Below are 15,603 nucleotides of genomic sequence, written 5' to 3'. Positions count from 1 at the left end.
CACACACACACACACACACACACACACACACACACACACACACACACACAAACCTACACCTTATGTAAACATGCGTTGACATCATGAGATGGGGCCCTGGGAATGAAAGGAGAAGCAGCGTGATAGAGTCATTAGGTGAACCGCTGCAAAACAGGCTGCGTCTTTCCTCCAATCACATCACTTTGTCTTTCCTCCGCTCTTGCCTCTCCCCTCCTGCTCCATTTATCTCTGTCCGCTCCGTGGGTGAGGGCAGGGCCCGCCGAGGGTCGCCATACAGAGTCAAGATGGCTATGGGCGATGATGTAACTTAACGAGACAAGCGAGAGGAGATGAAGGCAAATGGTGGAGGGGGGGAGAAGAGAAAGAAGAGCAGTGAAACTGATGATCATCTGGGATCAGTTTTGAAGAAACCACACCCACTCTAACCCCCTTCTCTATTATTCTTATTTGTGATTGACAACCGTGGCATGCAGAGGTCACCTCCCCGCTCTGCGCTTTGTGTTACAACGACGAACGCAGAGCAAAATGTTGATTTGATTGCTTGTTTTGTTAGAAGAGGAGCAGCCAATGATGTCTTTCTATGTTTTTATTGTTTTATTGTTTTTTTTTAATCTGTTTGTCTCTTTTAGGTTTCGGTTTTGTCACTTTTGAAAATGAAGACGTGGTTGAGAAAGTTTGTGAGATCCATTTCCACGAGATCAACAACAAAATGGTACGCAGCTGAGAATTATTTCCACAAAGAGGATGGGTATGATTTCCATCTAAATGGCTTCGCTTAAAGCTGATGGGCAGCAATTTGTCCTAGTGCTCCTAAAATAACATATTATGTTATCTATATATTTTTTTGTAAATCTCTATTTTTAGTCGTTATTTTGATTCACATCCCTAAAAATAATGATAAGTATATAAGAAAGACTTGCTTAATTTCCTGTAGAGTAGTTTTCAAGTCTTTATTGTGCAGAATATTTACAAGTTTTTACATCCTGCCTATATCAGCTGGTTAATTATCCATGCAAGTCTGCCCTGTTAGAGCCTACAGTCTGATTATAGGTTGCTAACTGCAGTTTTAAAATAGCATTACCTTAAATTAGTGATTGGTTTAGTTCCTTTTCCACCGATGCACTTATTTTTTTATTTTTTTATTTTTAGATAAATATTTCCAAACAGACAAATTTATGTTCATTAATGTTTACCTTGGTTTAGGTGGAGTGTAAGAAAGCCCAGCCCAAAGAAGTAATGACGCCGACGGGCTCCGCCAGGGGCCGCTCCAGAGTGATGCCTTATGGGATGGACACCTTCATGCTGGGCATCGGCATGTTAGGTACGACCCACAGCTAAAAATACAAATGTAACCTGCCATAACTGGAGAGTTTTTGAAGTGAAACTTTGAAAATGGCTACATTTTTGTAGATATTTGCTTCAAAACTTGCAAGAATGTAAAACCTCCTAGTAATTTTAAACATCTCTCTTGTCCTAATCCTACTAAGACTGCGTTGCGATTGTATGCTTGGTGCCCCTAATGCTCAACAATGGTTGAAAAGGCAGATGCTAACTTGACTGTTGCTAGTGGCTAACATTTAGACTGCATTCTCACAACGTTTACAAATTGATTTTATGTTGTCTGTAACTCTCGTAGACTTTGGACTTTACATCATCAAACAAGTCTCGCTGAAAAAAGTGCTGAAATTGAACTTCTATGTCAAGGTTAGCATAATTAGCAGCTAACGGTTAGTTAGCCAGTCCCTGTAACTGTCGATTATGAACTACAGATGCAGTTCAGTCTCATTAAAAACTGTGAAATACTCCTTTATTTTATTCCTGTTTGGAAATTGTAAAGCATATGTCTATGCTAGCATTGTAGAGGATAATGGTTATCTTTTTGCTGTCCGTATTTTGCTCCCATTATCTCGTCTGTCGCTCCTGTGTTTTGTGAGCTAGAAATGATCCACTGAGCACCAAGCTAGTTTAAAAACTGGATGTACCACCTTAGTTGAACGCTGAACTGTAGTGCTTCTTGTCTTAATCGTTACCCACTCATGGTGTTCTCTCAGGGTTTACAAAGTGTTCTTGTTTGTTGCTCTTTTTTTCTCTCGCCACACAAACAATTTAAAAGTGGTGGAGCTTTTTCAGTGCCGACAGGCCTGACAAAACGCCTGCTTTATTTACTGTCATTAACATAATACATTTTAGCTTTTGGTTAACTTTCCATAATAACGGTAAAAAAAAAAGAAAACTAGCTCTTTTCTTAAAAACAAGAGTCTCAACAATATAGAAATATAGAAATATGTATAGGCAGGTTGTGAGGCCAAAAGCAGACACAAAACAAGGTCTCATATCTTTTTGCAGCTCTAATAGATACACTCTTCAGCTGCAGTAATGACTCTGAAATGCTGATTAATGCTTAGCGGTACGTTTAAGCATGAGTAAATGATTTACTTTGGACTAAATATGTACTCTTGTGTATTTATTTTATGTTGTGGAGGCTTCATGAACACACCGTCTCAGAAAAAGACTGCCAGTTTGTCTTGAATCGACGCCTTCTCTTTGGTGTCTCATTAATGGTGTATGTAAAGCACAGAAGTCAGAGTGAAGGGCTTTTATTGGAGGAAAACGCATTTGAAGATATTTTCATTGAGAAAAAGCAGGAGCTCTGTTTTGTGTGGCTGTATTACTCCCCCTACTGGCCATTTGAAGTAACTCTGCGGTCAGTTACAAAAGCTTATAAGCATTTTATAAAGCTTTGCGATAGTTTCAGATTGGAAATCCAGTGAAATTAGTGTCAAACATTTTTTTATTAGTAGGATATTTTCTGTTTTAAAGTTTTTCCACGAGAGATTGACCAAGCAGATTATTTTCTCGTTTTTTTGTTGTTTTTTTTTAGGCTACCCTGGTTTTCAGACTACTACCTACACCAGCCGCAGCTACTCTGGAATAGCACCCGGATACACTTACCAGTTCCCAGGTACGTTTAGTTTTAAATGTCCAACACATCTGGCTCCTTGCAGCTTTTTCAAAAGGTTTCTGAAAGCATCTGGTGATGAACAACAGCAGCCATGTTTTCCTCTCTAGCGTTTGTGTGTGCGCAAAAGCTAGAGAGGAAATCTGGATTAAAAGCGATTTGTCTTTCTGTTTGTTGGTCCAAAAGTTCACTTTTTTTTTTCTTTCTGAGCCTAAATATGACTTGTTAATATTTCCCTTTAGATTTGTACATCTGTTTCTTCTTTCCTCTTTGGTGATTCTGTTTATTTGATCTGCTTATGTAACTCTCTTTCATTTATAGCTCCTCCTTTTCCTTTCGCTCCTGACTTCCTGCCTTCCTTAAAGGATTTTTATTTTTTTTTTAACTTTCTGTACTTGTGCCTTCATCTTGCTGTTTTGTGTGTCTGTGGCTTTGTAGTTTCTCCGGTGGATGGTGACTGTATTTACAAAGAGCTCTTTCTCTTGACCTTCTCTGTTTTCTAGAGTTCCACTTAGAGCGGACCCCCCTTCTGACATCATCCCACCCCCCTGAGCTGGCAGGTCAGTGGCTCCTTTCTCTTCTAAAGGCCAAGGGAGTGGAAAAAAAAACATTTAGCAGCAAAACATCAAACCAAACTGTTTGCCCTTCGGAGTCTTTGGTGCTAAATAGAGATTAAAAACATCACAGGAGCCTTGTTTGTAGGAAAAGTTGGTGCTGGATGTGGCTGTAGTAGCTTTTGATTCCAGTCAGAGCTTTGTGGCTAATTTCTAAACTCCAGCTTTTTTAGGAATAGATTTTTTTTTTTTTTTTTTTTTTTTACCAGATTTTGATTTCCCTAAATTAATGGCATTCAGCAGAATATTTATTTGTTTCAAGCCTTATTAGTTACTTACACTAGGAGCAAAGGTCGACATCACACTGTGTGTGTGAGAGAAAGCAGTTGATTTAAAGCAGCGTTTTCCTGTTTCAAAATAAAAACAAAATGATTTGAAATGTACATTTAAGCTGTGTAAAGAGCTGGGGTGTTGGCATGATTAGTGTGTTGGTGTTAATAACTATTAACAGCCTCTGCTTTTCCTGGAGCTCTAGTTCTCAAACCGTGGCTTGCGTCTTGCCGGTGGTACATGGGGTTCTGCAAAGAAATATCAGTCATATTAACTTGTTTGGAAGGTGAACTAATAATGTACTTCTTAGTGTTTTGCACTTTCAAACACTCGCAATCTGGTTGCTACCATTTGTTAAAGATTACGTGAGATACAAATATTCGCAAGTGTTAAAGTATCTTTCTTGTTTATTTATTTATTATAAAATGTCATATGCCAGGGAGCCAAGTTGGACTTCCCTGTTGTTTAATCCGTCTAAAAGCTTGGAGGTTTCAACTTTTGGGGAAAAGTGTTACATATTTACGATCAAGCAGAGTTGATGGATATTATCGACATATTGAGAGGGCTTTTGAAAAGCAGAGACCCACTTCCCCAAAGAACGTAGCTCTTGCCACGTTTCAGTTCTGCCGTTTTGCCCGTTTCCATTGTAATACAACCGACCCGCGCCGCATCATTTCTGTGTTCCCGTCGGTCCGTCTCTTTGGACCCAACAATAGGCTTTTGGCCTCGCCAACTGGAGGTGGAAACGCTCTCCTGACTATAAAACAGCGAACTGAACTGACCTGTTCTGGAGAACATAGTGAAAACGAGATTTTCAAAAGGCTGCCAACATTTTTACGTTCAGCTCGCGTGTATTTGCTGAAGTCGGTTCCAGGTCACTTTGCTCCAATCAACAGTTTGGCAAAACGTTTGGCTGTAAATTGATGTCTTGTTTCAGACAGCAATTTTTTTATATTTTTTTTGTGTGAGAAAATTGGGGGCAAAATAACCTAAACTGCAAAGGTTTAAGATGGTGAAACGAGCAAAACCCAACAAAATCCAACACTTTGATGCGTCCTAAGCCAGAGGTCTGCAACTGTTTAAATTCAAAGATTAAGTTGGCCCTTTGCTTCTAGTGAATAAATTTCTCTTGAGCTGTAAAACTTAAAAAAATAAAAATAAAAAATAAAAGATCAGGGTTAATTATATAACTACTACATAAAATATGTGTTTTATATGGATATATAATATGTGTTAAATAATTGTATTTCTATTTTTGGGATTTAGAACAATGAAAATTTGACTTTTACAAAAAGCAGATCTCTACAAAGTACCAACCACAAGCTGTTAAAGGGCTGAAATGTAGTCAAAACCTCCATCTCTTTATATAAAACCGGTTTTAGTCAATGTGTGTTTATTGTCACTTAAGTACAAGAGCCAAAGAAAACAAAGTTAGCTTTGTTATTTTAGTTCAACCTCAAAACCAGAGTAAATTGATTTGATCCAAAGTAACACTAACAAGGCAAAATCCAATTTCACGAAAAAATTTGTTTTCCATTAATCTCGTTCTGTGTCAAGTTTCCATGCAGACACTAAATCAGAAAGTGTTGTACAGAGAGGAAGGCATACAAGATTTTACTTTTTAGGTTTCATAAATATTTGTACATGGATAAAAAAAAGATTAAAGTCATCAGAATGATTCAATTTTAGAGAAAATTGTGCATTAACATCAGAATGAGCCGATGTCAGTCAATTACTAACATATCGGTGTTGGTTTGATGCGTAAAACTGCATCGATGTTATTAACCATTACGATTCCGGAGGGTAAGCGCAGTATATAATGTCGGTGAATATCGGTTATCAGCCATTATGAATATCGGATATTGATCAAGTTTTCCAGTGGTTGTGTCTCTTTCTTCTGGTCTGTCCTGACGAACAGAGTGATGCTTCACATTTGGTTGACTCACGGTCAGTCGGAGCGACGGGTGGCTCTGGTATTTATAACTCTTGAAAGCTCCGCTGCCGATTTGGTTCCGTTCAGGATCAGCTGAATCCTGTGTGACTAAGAAGCTATCATTAGGAAGAACGTCTGGCAGCTGCCGAACACTCTGCCCACAAAACCTGAAATAGACCTTCAGGTTTTTTTTTCTGTAGCACTTTGTGACTTTTTAACCATGAACCTAAATGTGTTTGTTTCGAATTTAATGTGAGTCAAAGAAAGTTGCTTGTTATTTTTGTTCGCAAAACCCTAAGTTTTGCTGGAATAAAACACTAAGCAACACTGATGATTATTTTACTGATCCATTATTTTGACGATTAATCGGATAAAAAAAATTGGCAAATTCTGAAGATTTTCTTTTAGAACCACCTGAGCTTATTTTACAACATATTAGAAATATATTTAAATAACTCCAATTTTAAAAAGAAAATAAAAATTTTATTGTCAAAAATGCAATAATATTCAATTCCTTAGCTCTTCATTCAACATCAATACAGTGTAGGAGTGATCTGTTGACTATTTTTGTTTTTAATTAACCAAATTATAAGAGCAAAAAGTGTTTCTGCCTTATTTTTGTTTTTACAGAATTTGAACCCAGCAAAGCTAAAACTAGGACACCTGAGAAGCTCTGGGTAGAACAGATTTATTTAAAGAAGGGTTTTTTGACCTTAAATTCAAAACGTATAAGAGTCTGTACACTGCTTAACGACTAATCAATTACTAAATTAGTTGACAATTATTTCAATTATCGATTCATCATAATTAATCCAGTTAATTGTTTCACCTCTGTTCAAGGACTGATGTGTTTTACAAGCCCCAATAGTTGATTTGCAGATTAAACGAGGTCACTGGGTGAAACTCAGTATTAGCTAAAGCCTGTTGTCAGTCAGTGTTTGTGAGTTTTACCTCCCGGTTCCTATGTTGTAGAAGGAACCATCTTAAAGGGGAGATTCAGTGTAGAGAAACTAAAATAGTAGCAGGTAAAAACTAAATCAAATGTGATATAATGACTGCAGAAGATGCAGCAGATCTGTGTGTTTCTTCTCTCAAGCCTAACAGGAATGAATTTCTTATAAAGATCTGCTTTGCCGTCTCCTGATGCAGCAGGACACGTTTAGGTTTGTTTACTTTCTACCAACGACCCAGATTTGCAAGCATCTCTTTGCAGCTGCGCTTTTAAACCTGAAGGTTCAAAACTCCTCACTCGGACATGTGACTCCGGGCATTTTATTTATTTTCCCCCCCCCCCTCCATATCCGGTGAACTCAGAGCCAGATGCTTTGCGACGTCGTATCCTGGGTGCATTTTTAACCCCCGTGCAGCAATTGGATTGAAATGCCGTGACAGATGTGTGAGCAGATGTAGATTCAGCCACAGTGAGCTGTAGATTATTGCTTTATGATGTGATATCGGAGAGCGGACCACAGTGAGACGTTTGTGCTGTAACGCGACTTGTTGTGTAATCCTCAGCCATTCCCCTCACTGCATACGGACCAATGGCGGCGGCGGCGGCAGCAGCAGTAGTCAGAGGTAGGCCTGCGACTCTGCTTCTTGTATTTGTGTGCTTGCTTTAGATAGAATGCTTGCACAAAAGCTTGCTTGGACAAATAAAGGTGTATTTTTAGAAGCATGTGTGTGCGTGTGTGTGAAGCCCTCTGGTGTCCAAGCTTGACTCGTCTCTCCTGCCTCTCAGGCTCCACCCCTTCACGCACAGCTGGTTTCCTGGGCACCAGCAGCCCCGGACCAATGGCCGACCTGTACGCTGCGGCCAACCAAGACTCAGGAGTCAGCAGCTACATCAGTGCCGCTAGCCCCGCCCCCAGCACAGGGTTTAGCCATGGTCTAGGGGTAGGTCATGCCTGCTACATTTCAAAAACATGCCAGGGTGCACACATGTGCTCACAAAGAGTGCATTCATTCCTGTCCCTGTGTCCTCAGGGTCCTCTGATCGCCACTGCGTTCACTAATGGCTACCACTGAGGAGGCTCGGGTCACAGAGGATCGGAGGGCTCCTCCTCTGTCTGCTGTTGTGCCAATCAGAACGCTGGCTGCCCCTTGACGGCGCGATCTGATTGGCTGGCCACGGGTCTCCAGCGGGCTCTCCTGGCACCACGTGGCTCCACCCACCGACTGAAGATCTTTTTAAAAACCAGAACTCTTGTTTTGCTGTACTAATCTCACTTCAACATAACGTCCCCGGTTCTTCTTCTCCTTCTTTTTTTTTTTCGTCCTCTTCATGTAGAGCAACACACTAATTCCCGCACATCCCACCACCGTCTTTCCTCGGTTACCATTTCTTTCTTCTATTGAAGCTGAGGGGAGGAATCTGCAAAAAAAAAAAAAAAATGTTTGAGAAGCTGTTGGAGTAGGACAAAGAGGAACTGTTTTGATTTATTTTTTAAATGATTTTATTATAATGTGATGTGTTATTTTATCATGAAATCTTTCAGAAGCTGTTACTGATGTGGTAAAAAAAAACACAAAAAAAAAACAAACAAAAGAAACGCGTGAGATGGGGGCATTTTTAACAAAGGAAGAACAAACCCGACAAAAAGTCCTTTTTTACGCTGCAACTGTCACTGAAAACACAGATGAAAAAACAAAACAAAACAAACAAAAAAAACCAAACAAAAATGTATATTTTGGTAGTCTTTAAAAACAAAAACCTTTGTAATATTGTTATTAATATTGACATAATAATGATAATCTGTAAGGTATTTTATTCTGTAATTGGTTTTAAAGCAATGTTTTTATGTCTTCCTGTAAGATATTGTACATAGAGGCAGGTAGGGGGGGGTAGATGGACGGCGGGTTCTCATTGGTTGGTTTTGACTGGATGTCATGTGCTACTGTCTGCAAGCATCTCACTACTTTAACAGCATGCATGTGGTTACATGTGCATACTGTGGGGCCAGTACGCTCCTGTGTCACTTCAGCGCGGTGCTGAAATGCACACGTTTAGGAGTTTATCTGGTGTATTTTCTCCGTTAACTGACCAAATCATCCCTTTAGTTATTTTTTTTTGCTTTACTTTACTAAGAGTCCAAAGTTTGACTCGTCCATCTTCACGCAACTTAAGTTAAACACAATGGACTTCAGGAATAAAGGAAAAATATCACCTTAAAGCAATAGAAGAAGCAGTGCAGGGCTAAAGTACATTCATTAGGATCTTATTTGGCATTTTTTAATTTTATTTTTTTTGGTTAATAACAGACTTGTCACTTCTCTTGACTGCGAGGATGATTTCTCGCACAGCCTGTCTGAAATAAATCCAAGGGTCGTAAGAATGAATAATAACTTTATAGCAATTTGCTATTTTTTAAAATCATATCTGACATATTTACCCTTTTAATGAAGAAAGTTGTCCCTTTTTATCGCTTCGCTCCTTCAAAAATGCGAGCTGGACTTCTGTGACAAATCAGTAAAAATCTTAAATCTGTAGAAAATGCTTTGTGGCAGATTGCTATTCACAACAATTCAAGGAGTTGACATGTTTGCAAAGTCACCACCTTTTTTTTTTGTACTTCATCTAAAAAAAAAAAAACAACGCATGTTTGCATTTTGCATATTCACGACACTTGTTTTAGTTAAACACAACACACTTATGGAAGAATAACCTTGAAGCAGGATTCACATCAAAGTGCAGTGCCGGGATCCTCAAGTACATTTTCAGGATAACTTTTAGGCATATTTGCTCCATTAGTCAATCAAGTCGTCTGTTTTCCACTTTACTCCTTCAGACATGCAAGTTTGACTCTTGCATCTTCATGCTACCTGTTTCAGCAAAACACAACAGACTTGTGGAAAGAGAAACAACCGTAAAGCAGGAGAAACTAGGGATTCAAGGGGGGAACGGGGGTTCGGCTTGACTTCCTCTTTTTGAAAATATTATATATATATTTTTTGAGCGGTTCTCTTAATGTTTCTGATTTTTTGCTCTCTTATTGAAATAAATGTTTCTTTTTATGCGGTGTTTTCCACCGTGACGACAAATGAAGGACATTCTCAGAGAACGCAGTTGTAAAAAAAAAAAAAAAAAAAAACAAAACACAAACCACGATCCTGTTTTGTCCTCTTATCACTGTTTGAAGGTGCATGTGGTTGCGTCTGAGCGTGCGTGAGTCCGTGTTTGTGCGCATACATCCAGAGTGTAATATGGAACTACTTCTGGCAGCGGAGGAGCATTTTGATTGCCTTTTTTTCTTTGGTACTGAGAAAAACAAAACAAAAAAGAAAAAGAGAGAGAGAGAGTGAGAGATCACCCTGTTCCGTTTTGGCTCGCCTGCTTTTCTCGCCCGACTTTCTCCTGAATCTGTGCTTCTCTGGAACCAACATATTTTTGTTTTAGTGTGATGATGCTGCTCCGCGTGGCGGTGAACAGGCAGAGGCCAGGGAGCCAGGAGCGGAACAGGGTCACGCTCCCAGCCGGGTCTGATACGGAGGCCATGAACGAGACGACTGGCTGGCAGAAAAAGCAGGAAAGCTGGAGCAGATTTGCAAAAACAAGCCGCCTGCCTGTTAAGCCTCCACTGTTTTTCTGGCACAGAAAACTTTCCTGATGCCGCCAGTAGCTCCTCTGTCAGAGAGGCTGGGACATGGTTTAAAAAAAGAAGAAAGAAATAGAAACTACTGCTGGACACCAACACTGTAACTTTTTAAACGTACAATAAAGCAATAAGTTATTTTTTACCTTACAAATGAAAATAGTACTATTATTGGTAATAGCAGACAAGAAGTGGAAAATTCTGCGGCATTAAGACTTATTTTCTGGAAAATGAACTATATTTTTCTGTTTTGAGATGTGTTTTCCCCTTGTATATTGCTTTTAAAGATGCCTTTTTGTTTTGGTGATGTATGAAAAAGGGCCAATATTTGGTGTGGAGCTCTGTGTGAGCCTGGGTAAAAATTCAGACTGTCCCTCGCCAAGCTTTCCTTTTTTATTTTTTATTGTTTGTTTTCTGACAATTTCAATTTGAAGTTCCTAATAAATTATTCTAAAGCAATTTGTGATGGTATTCGTGATCATTGATTGTATTTCTATGGTTGTGGTCAGTTGATGTGGGCATCAGTTTTAAAAGGTGTTTAAAACGTAACTTGAACGTTTCAGATTTGGTGACAAAAAAAAAGACATTCGGAAGCAGCTAGTAGATTTACTTGCTCCAAAATGTGTAAAAATCCTCATTTTAATTCAGTGGCATAATCTCACACAGAATATTTTAAAAGTGTATATTTTACTTATTTAAGATGCTTTCAAGAAATTCAGTCATTAACCCATGACTTACTGCTTTTCCATGTTTCTAGAAGGACAAAACGTTGAGGCACATCTTCAAAACAGGAAAGAGAAGAGAACACACTGCTAAACTAAAGATTACTTGTTTTAATTTGAAAATTACAACAAAAAAATTACACAAAATTGGTCAAATCTACAGTCAGACCCACAATAACTTTTTTTTTTGACAAGTTTGTTACCATGCACGGCTGTTACCATGACAACAGAATAACCGTATTTTGCTTTATGGATATCACACATTAAATGTACATAAAATCAAGACAAAATGTTTTGTTTCTTACACATCGTTTTCCTATGTAGGTTCCTTGTAAAGGGACCTACATGTTGGCAACATGGGACACACAGCTGAACTGCTGCTCCAAATCTGCATCAGGTGGATGGAGAAAACAACTTTCTTTGTGAAAATCATGCTGGGCTTTTACTTTACTTTGACAAGGAAAAAGAAAATTAGCACACATATGTCACACTCAGTGGGGTACAGTAGGACAGGGCAGGGCTGTATGTGGAGCCGGATCAGAGGTGGTAAACAGTCTGATCCCCTCACCGACAGTCAGGAGCTGGAGGGTCACAGATCATCTTCCACTTCTCTCCTTTTACCATCTCTGCCTACAAACAGAAAAACCCACAGAGGCGAAATGGAAAAACACCCAAAGAACATCATCTGACTCGATCCGTAGACGTCGGTTTCTGGATGAACTTTGGGACTTCAACTCCTCAAGCTGGATTTTCCTTCTTTGGGCTTATTTCTTAGTCACATTTTGTGATTTTAATCAGCATTTTTGGGCTGTTTTAGTGTTTTGTTTTTTTAAAAAATACTATACGTGTTCTGGACGTCAATGGCAGTCGGTGTGCTCGACTCACAGACAAAAAGCTCCTTAAACGGGAGCACATTTTTTGACCGTGGCTCTTTGAAAGAGCAGGAACTTCCACCTCCCCTCCGGAGCTACCTTTGTTTGACCATGTTGGCGTGCTTCTGTCCGGCGTACCCTGTCAACATAGTGGCCCTGGTCTTCTCTGTCATGGTACGTATGGACTACGCAGACTAAACCAGCTGGATTTCAACACTTTTTTTTTTTCACATGAAATAGCACGTCAGAGGAGAAAGGAAGAAAGAGGCTAAAGGAAAGGGTGTCTTTAAATTACTGAGGTGACGCTGCCCTCTGACCTGGGAGTGAATCTGTTGGACCCTGAGATGTAACACAGTCACACACACACAGACACCTGCTCCGCCTGTCAAACAAATTTATCTTCTATTTTTATCCTCTTACTGGTTCTAACGACGACAGGATTTCAGTCCATCAAAGTAAAACGTTGATGCTGCGTTCACCTTTGTCACATTTCAACCACAATCTTTAATGTCCCTCATTGTGTTTGTTTTGTTTGTTTGCTTTTGCTAAAGCATGGACCAACACTCAGTATTATATAAATGGGAAAATGATAGATAATTTCTTTAGATTTCTTTAACATATAAAAATTGGAAATGTTCGTCACCTATTTGTGTATACAGGATTCACAAAACCTTTTATCTTAGTCTGACGTAGGAGGCAGGACGTTTTTGAAACACATGACGATGTTCTCGAGCGTTCCATATTTGTATCCATTTAAAAGACACAAACAACTATATCATTTTCTTTTCACTTACCGATTACATTCTGATTTATTTAGTCAATCACATAAAACTCCGATAAAACACCGCAAAGTTTGAGGTTGTAATGATCAAATGGAAAGATATGAGCATGAATAATTTTTGCAAGTCACTACACATGTCTAAGTATATTTGCTCTTTTTTCTCTTCTTCGTTTAAAGAAGCTATGAATAAAAATTGAAATCTAAAGGCTGGAATACTGAAGGAAATGCATGTTTACAGTGCCAAGTTTGTGTGTAATAAATCTGTTTTGATGTGTTTTATCTTAATGTACGCTGAGATTAAGTTGCCTTGCGCCAAAAGTTGCTGTATAAACAAAGCTGCCTTGCCTGTGCCTGTCTTTTATTTCCCAGTCTAGAAAGAGTTACTATCAAGGTGACTATGACGGCTCCAAGAGGCTGGGCAGGAGCGCCTTGTACGTCTCCATAGCATCGATCATCATCGGCCTTCTCGTCATCGCCGTCACCTGCATCGTTCATTTCACCACAGTAAGTCGGACAGCCTGGCTCGATCCGCAACGTTTCGCTCTCATCTGTTCTGATGTTGAGCAAACAAAATGCTGTAGAGTCATTAACAGCATGTCCGTGCATGAGACTCACTCGGTCTGCAAAATGCCTCGGCGTGCCTTTCAAAGAGCTTCTTTGATGTTTGCGTTTCATTGTACGTCTGTGTGTCTTTCAGATGGATCATTAGCACCGAGAGGAAGGGAGAATAAATATGAGACAAAGCAACAGAAACCGCTGGATGATGGTATCTGGACCGGCTCATGTTACTTTCCCCCCTGTTGACGGGAAATGACTCATTTTTACTGCTTTCTATAACTCATTCCCCCCCCCACATCTTCTTTCCTCTTTTCATTTGAACAATCAATATAAATGTGATATATTTCTACGCTAGACGTCCCACTTGATTTTCATTCAGATGTAGATTTCTAGATGTAACGGAAATCCAAGAATTTTAGTTTCCACAAGGCCAAGGCAGTGGTGCATCTTTTCCTACACTAAGCACAAATTCAGTCTGAAGACAGTGCTCCAATCTATAGCTAGTTTCTTGAAGCCATTCCTTGACTGTAAAAAGATCAACATTTATCTTCCCAACCCAAATAGAATGCTCTCTTGTTTTTACTATTTGGAAGAGAGTCAGAAAGTTATGTATTATTTATTAATAGTCCTTTTTGACACTCTAATTATCCTAAAAATTGTAATATTAATAATTTAAAAAATCCTCTTCCATGTGTGCCGAGGATTATTGTCCTGGAGACTTAGCATAGTAAGTACAGTACACCGATGAATTGGAGGACTTTTTCCTGAAAACTGCAGTATGAAATTATACTCCTTCACTTATGGTTGAATTTATTTGAAGGCTTTTTACACGTCTTTACCCGAGGCACCAATGATTACTCAAATGACTCTGTATTTGAGTGTGTCGATATTACAAGGCAGTGGTCCCCAAACTACGGCCCGGTGCAGCTCATAGTTTGGAAAATACGGACTATAATCCTTCCTGGATTTTTTCTGTGAAGAGCCAAGAGAGAGTTATTTGATTGTGCTTTCTGGAAAACAATACATTTTTACATTTAGGCACTCCTGCAATCGTCACACTTTTTCTGTTACAAACTGACTCCGGCCCCCCACCAGAGAAGGGAAAAGTTATGTGAACCTCACAGGAAAAAGTTTGGGGATCCCTGCTACAAGGTAAATAACTGTTCTTGGTAAAGTATGATTTTTCTGTAACAAAAATGTGTCTTTTTAGCAAAAACTTTTGTTTACTTTCAACTTAATCAAATACACCATGTGATTAAAAGTGTATTTGCACTCTGATAAATTTCTTGTTTTTGCTTTTCGTCAAACTTGATGTTGCCGATAATCATGCATATTTTAACATCAGACAAAGACATCCTGTCAGGTCCTGGATTGTTTGGGGGTTTGATTTTAGTGTCAATTTTCTGTGTTCCTTAGTTTCTTTGTTTGATTAGCTTTGTTTTTGCTTTACTTTAGTTTAGTGCTTTCTTAGTGATTCTAGTTTATCATATTTATTTCTTGTGTCTAGTTATTCTTTAGTTTAATCATCTTTTTTACATTTAGTTATTTTTAAAGCAAGATTCAGTTTTTTAATGTGCTCTTCTCAGCCTGCTTTCTGCTCTCTGCCCTCACAACTGGAACCTGTTAGCTAATCAGCCCAGGTCCTTTGTTCCATCATTCACTCTCCCAATACTAAAACACATTTTTTCCTCTTGCTCCTTGCTGGTTCCTCCTGGTAGATCCTGTTCCCAGTCATGCTTCTTGTGCCTTTGTTTGTCCCTGATGCTTTTTGTTCTCCTCTGGGTCCCTGTTCTCTTATGGGTTTGTTTTTAGCCTTTGTTCATATTTTTTCATGAAATCTTCAAATCTACTCGCCACCTCAGCCTCTCTGTTTTTGGGTCCTCTTCCACCAACACACCATGACATATCTGAAGTAATTAGAAAATTTAAGGTGGAAAATGCTTTTTCACATCGCTATGACAACATGCAGTTTTTGGATTTTATTTCAGTTCGCTTAGCAGCTCAGTTAAAGAAAACCTTATTTCTAAAATGTATCTTACATTACTTTTGTATTCCAAGAACACTTCCATGTTTTCAATTACTCTAGTTTCATTCTTTGGACATCTGGAGGTCATACTTAAGTGATGTAATAAATTCAGCCTTGATTTGGATTTGGAACATCCATTATTTTAAGGATACTCAGAATCCATACAGCTGATTGTCAATTTTTTTTTTCTTTTGCAATGTTAAGAGTTTTTACACAGTCTAAAAACCTGCGTGTGAAGTAACCTTTGAACTAAAAAACTGATTAAAGTCTGAATAACCG

General features: G+C 38.9%; 2 protein-coding genes across 2 annotated transcripts in view; both read left to right on the top strand.

Annotated features, from left to right (window-relative positions):
* Window positions 1-8,451, top strand: part of msi1b (musashi RNA binding protein 1b) — a 35,787-nt gene extending 27,336 nt beyond the window's left edge. Inside the window, exons 8-14 of the mRNA XM_017304959.1 lie at window positions 630-712; window positions 1,204-1,321; window positions 2,882-2,962; window positions 3,463-3,519; window positions 7,292-7,351; window positions 7,515-7,669; window positions 7,760-8,451. Of these exons, the coding sequence (XP_017160448.1) occupies window positions 630-712; window positions 1,204-1,321; window positions 2,882-2,962; window positions 3,463-3,519; window positions 7,292-7,351; window positions 7,515-7,669; window positions 7,760-7,801 (596 nt within the window). The 3' untranslated portion in view covers window positions 7,802-8,451. The remainder of the gene's footprint in view (window positions 1-629; window positions 713-1,203; window positions 1,322-2,881; window positions 2,963-3,462; window positions 3,520-7,291; window positions 7,352-7,514; window positions 7,670-7,759) is intronic.
* A 2,923-nt stretch (window positions 8,452-11,374) lies between these two features.
* Window positions 11,375-13,468, top strand: LOC103464979 (transmembrane protein 233). The gene is made up of 3 exons (XM_008409430.1): window positions 11,375-12,133; window positions 13,110-13,244; window positions 13,438-13,468. Exons 1-3 carry the CDS (start codon window positions 11,948-11,950, stop codon window positions 13,447-13,449), a joined length of 333 nt encoding a protein of 110 aa, XP_008407652.1. The 5' UTR covers window positions 11,375-11,947; the 3' UTR covers window positions 13,450-13,468.
* The last annotated feature ends 2,135 nt before the right edge of the window (window positions 13,469-15,603 follow it).

This window comes from Poecilia reticulata, linkage group LG5 (assembly GCF_000633615.1).
Source record: "Poecilia reticulata strain Guanapo linkage group LG5, Guppy_female_1.0+MT, whole genome shotgun sequence".
Taxonomy (NCBI): Eukaryota; Metazoa; Chordata; class Actinopteri; order Cyprinodontiformes; family Poeciliidae; genus Poecilia; species Poecilia reticulata.
This window is presented reverse-complemented; position numbering and strand designations above follow the sequence as displayed.

What these genes read in the sequence shown, in the direction of transcription:
- LOC103464979 (XM_008409430.1), top strand. Translation starts at nt 11,948, where the DNA reads ATGGCAGTCGGTGTGCTCGACTCACAGACAAAAAGCTCCTTAAACGGG. An exon ending in CCCTGGTCTTCTCTGTCATG is followed by an intron (nt 12,134 to 13,109) that starts GTACGTATGGAC and finishes TTTATTTCCCAG; the next exon opens with TCTAGAAAGAGTTACTATCA.